This window comes from Trypanosoma grayi (assembly GCF_000691245.1).
Source record: "Trypanosoma grayi strain ANR4 Tgr_1558_V1, whole genome shotgun sequence".
NCBI classification, from domain to species: domain Eukaryota; phylum Euglenozoa; class Kinetoplastea; order Trypanosomatida; family Trypanosomatidae; genus Trypanosoma; species Trypanosoma grayi.
In genome coordinates this window covers 1-2,841 of record NW_008827176.1, presented here as the reverse complement: position 1 = coordinate 2,841, position 2,841 = coordinate 1, and the positions used below count along the sequence as shown (strand labels likewise).

At 59.9% G+C, this 2,841-nt stretch overlaps 2 protein-coding genes across 2 annotated transcripts; both read right to left on the bottom strand.

The window, feature by feature from the left end:
* Positions 1-19: 19 nt before the first annotated feature.
* Positions 20-1,630, bottom strand: DQ04_15581010 (actin-like protein; the record flags this gene model as incomplete). The annotated part of the gene is made up of 1 exon (XM_009317335.1): positions 20-1,630. The coding sequence occupies one exon, from the start codon at positions 1,628-1,630 to the stop codon at positions 20-22; it is 1,611 nt and encodes a 536-aa protein (XP_009315610.1).
* A 422-nt stretch (positions 1,631-2,052) lies between these two features.
* DQ04_15581000 (acyl-CoA dehydrogenase) lies at positions 2,053-2,790 on the bottom strand (the record flags this gene model as incomplete). The annotated part of the gene is made up of 1 exon (XM_009317334.1): positions 2,053-2,790. One exon carries the CDS (start codon positions 2,788-2,790, stop codon positions 2,053-2,055), a length of 738 nt encoding a protein of 245 aa, XP_009315609.1.
* Between the last annotated feature and the right edge of the window lie 51 nt (positions 2,791-2,841).

Below are 2,841 nucleotides of genomic sequence, written 5' to 3'. Positions count from 1 at the left end.
GTTGGCAATGTGGAGGGGCTCAGAGGAGGCAGTGCAGCGCGTCCTGAAGAGCCTTCTGTGTTTTCTGTGCTGTTATCCCTTGCATGCGCCGCATTCCTGTCTTCATCGTGCGCAAGCCTGTGAGGTCGACACGGCTTCGGCTCTGTACGAGGTGGAGCTGCGATTGACGGAGCGGAGACGTCAGAAGTGCGAGGGCGCCGTAGAGCGGCTGCAGCTCGCTGTCGTGAGGCGAATACCCGATGGCATTCTGGTTTGTGTCAATGGCTCCTGGTGCCATGCGGCTCCTCTCCACCAGCTGCTGCAACGGTTCTGTAATTGTCTCATTCGCTTCTGCTTCTGCTGCTGTTGCTGGCACTGAAGATGATGATGATAATGTTGATGTCGCCGCTGCTGCTGCCGCCGCCAGTTCCGACGTGCGGGCCAGCTCCTTCCGCAGGTCGCTATTGAGTCGGTCACGCAACTGTGGGAACTTGGCGGTTCCACCGAACGCGACGATGTGGCGTTGCAGCGCTTCGTGCAACGTTGGGGCGTGACGCAGCGGCCCCTTGCTGCCGCTGCCGCACACAATTGCCTCCACAACGCCCATCTGCTGAATACCAACATCCACAGGGTGGAAGAGCAGCTCCGGAATTACAAACGCCTCGTGGCGGAACACGAGGTGCTGCAGCAGGTGCCGCTCCTGTCCCAATGCATCGCCACTCGCTGTGCTGGCGAGAGCAGCGTGCAGCTCCTCCTCGCGGCAGCCCAGCGGCATGAGGGGCGGCACTGTCGGCAAGTAGTACCGCAGTTCTGCACTGCTGCTCTTGCTGCTGCGCCGCTTCTGCCGCTGTGCAGTGCGCAGAGACGTGAGCGGGTCGAGCGCGACGTGGCAGCAGCGCTCCATAATGTGATTGACGAGCCAGCCGTCCTCCGCCATGTTTACCTGCGTAAATGAGATGTGTTCCTTGAGACGATTCGCCAGGAGTTTACCACCAACATCAATACGCACAGCGGCTTCCCGCACCGGGAGGAAGTCGATGTACGGCACCACCGTTGTGGCGGAGAATCCGAAGTCTACCACAATTCCACATCCACCGTCAATGCCGCTATTGCTGTCACAGTTGTTGTTGTTGCTGCTGCTGCTGCTTCTTCTGGCACTAACCTTCTCGTTGTGCCCACTACTCGTGCAGCCGTGGAGACATTCCCGAGAGGCGGCCGCCACAAGCGCGAGGAACGTCGCACTCACGAGCGTCACGGCGCGGAACGTAAACCGCTGCGCCACCAAATAATGCAGCAGCTCCCCCACCTGCTTCGGCGCCGCGAACGGGACCGTAAGGACGAGTTCCACATCGCTTTCATCTGCGATGGCGAAGTACTGCAGCAGGTACTCCCAAATGTAGCTCTGCAGCGCTGCGTCGACGACAAAGCCACGATCCACGGGCCGACGCAGCATGAAGCCATGAAAGTGCGGCAGCTTAAAGAGCTGCTCGCCGACAATGCCACGTCCAGCAAACGACGCGGCGCCGACGCAGTTCGGCACAACAACTTGCCGCGGCGGCAGCGCCGTTGTGTTGGAGACATCAGGAATGTACAGCGCCTTGAGCGTGTAGCCGCCGTTATCGATGACAAGCACCGGCTGGGCCCCACTCATTCCACCTCCCAGGGAGCAGCAGGGGCCGTGTTCCCGGAAAGGCGGACCAGGCGCAATGTGCCCCACGTGCTCGTCGTTCCGACGCTCCTTTTTTTTTGTTTTTGCTTTCGGCCCCCAAAAAAGAAAGGGGGGCGGGGGGCTGAAGTATTAATCCCGCTTGGAAAGCAGTCTGGCACCAGTACGCGGGGGAATAAAATCAAGCAGCCAACGAAACAGCGAAGAAAAAAAAGGTGTTGGGCCCCGCACAGGGAGGCAGCGACACAGCAGCGGAGCACAGAGCAGATTTCTGCAGGCAAACGCATAGCAGAAAAGATAAAAAAGGAAACTAACAGAAAAAAAAAAGACAGAACAAACAGGGAGGGGGGAAACACAGTGGTAAGACAAGAAGAAAACACCGATAAACGGCGATAGATATCCTGTCTTCAGAAGGCACTCATCCCGGTGATGGCACGGCCCAAGATGAGTCCATGCACGTCGTACGTGCCCTCGCAGGTCATGACTGTCTCCAGATTGCACGCGTGTCGCATCACGTGGTACTCATCCAAGATGCCGTTGGCGCCCAAGATGTCCCTCGCCGCCCGCGCAATTTCGATTGCCTTCCTGGTGTTGTTGCGCGTCAGCATCGATATCACCTGGTGCGAGAGCTTCCCCTCATCCTTCAGCCGCCCCGCACGCAGGCAGGCCTGCAGCGCCAGCGTCAGCTCCGTCATTGCATCGGCCAACTTTGTCTGGACGAGCTGTGTCGAGGCGAGGGGCTTCCCGAACTGCTTGCGCTCCATGCTGTAGTCACGCGCAATGGTGAAGCACGTCCTTGCTGCGCCAAGCACGCCCCACGCGGCACCGTACCGTGCGCCAGCAATACAATTCAACGGCGCTTTCACGCTATTGGCGAGCGACAGCACGTTTTCATCCGGCACGACGCAGTTGTCGAGCTCGACCATGCCAGTGCTGTTGGTGCGGAAGGACAGTTTGCCGTCGATGCGCGGCGTCGCGAAGCCCTTGAAGCCGCGCTCCACGACAAAACCGCCAACTTCGTTCGTGTCGTCGAGCTTCGCCCACACAATGGCAACGTCGGCGAGCGGGGCGGCGGCGATCCACGCCTTGCACCCGTGAAGGCTGTAGCCGCCCTCAACTCGCCGCGCCCGCGTTGTCATGGACATCACGTCCGACCCCGCGCCGGGCTCCGTCAGCGCAAAGCAGCCGACCAGCGC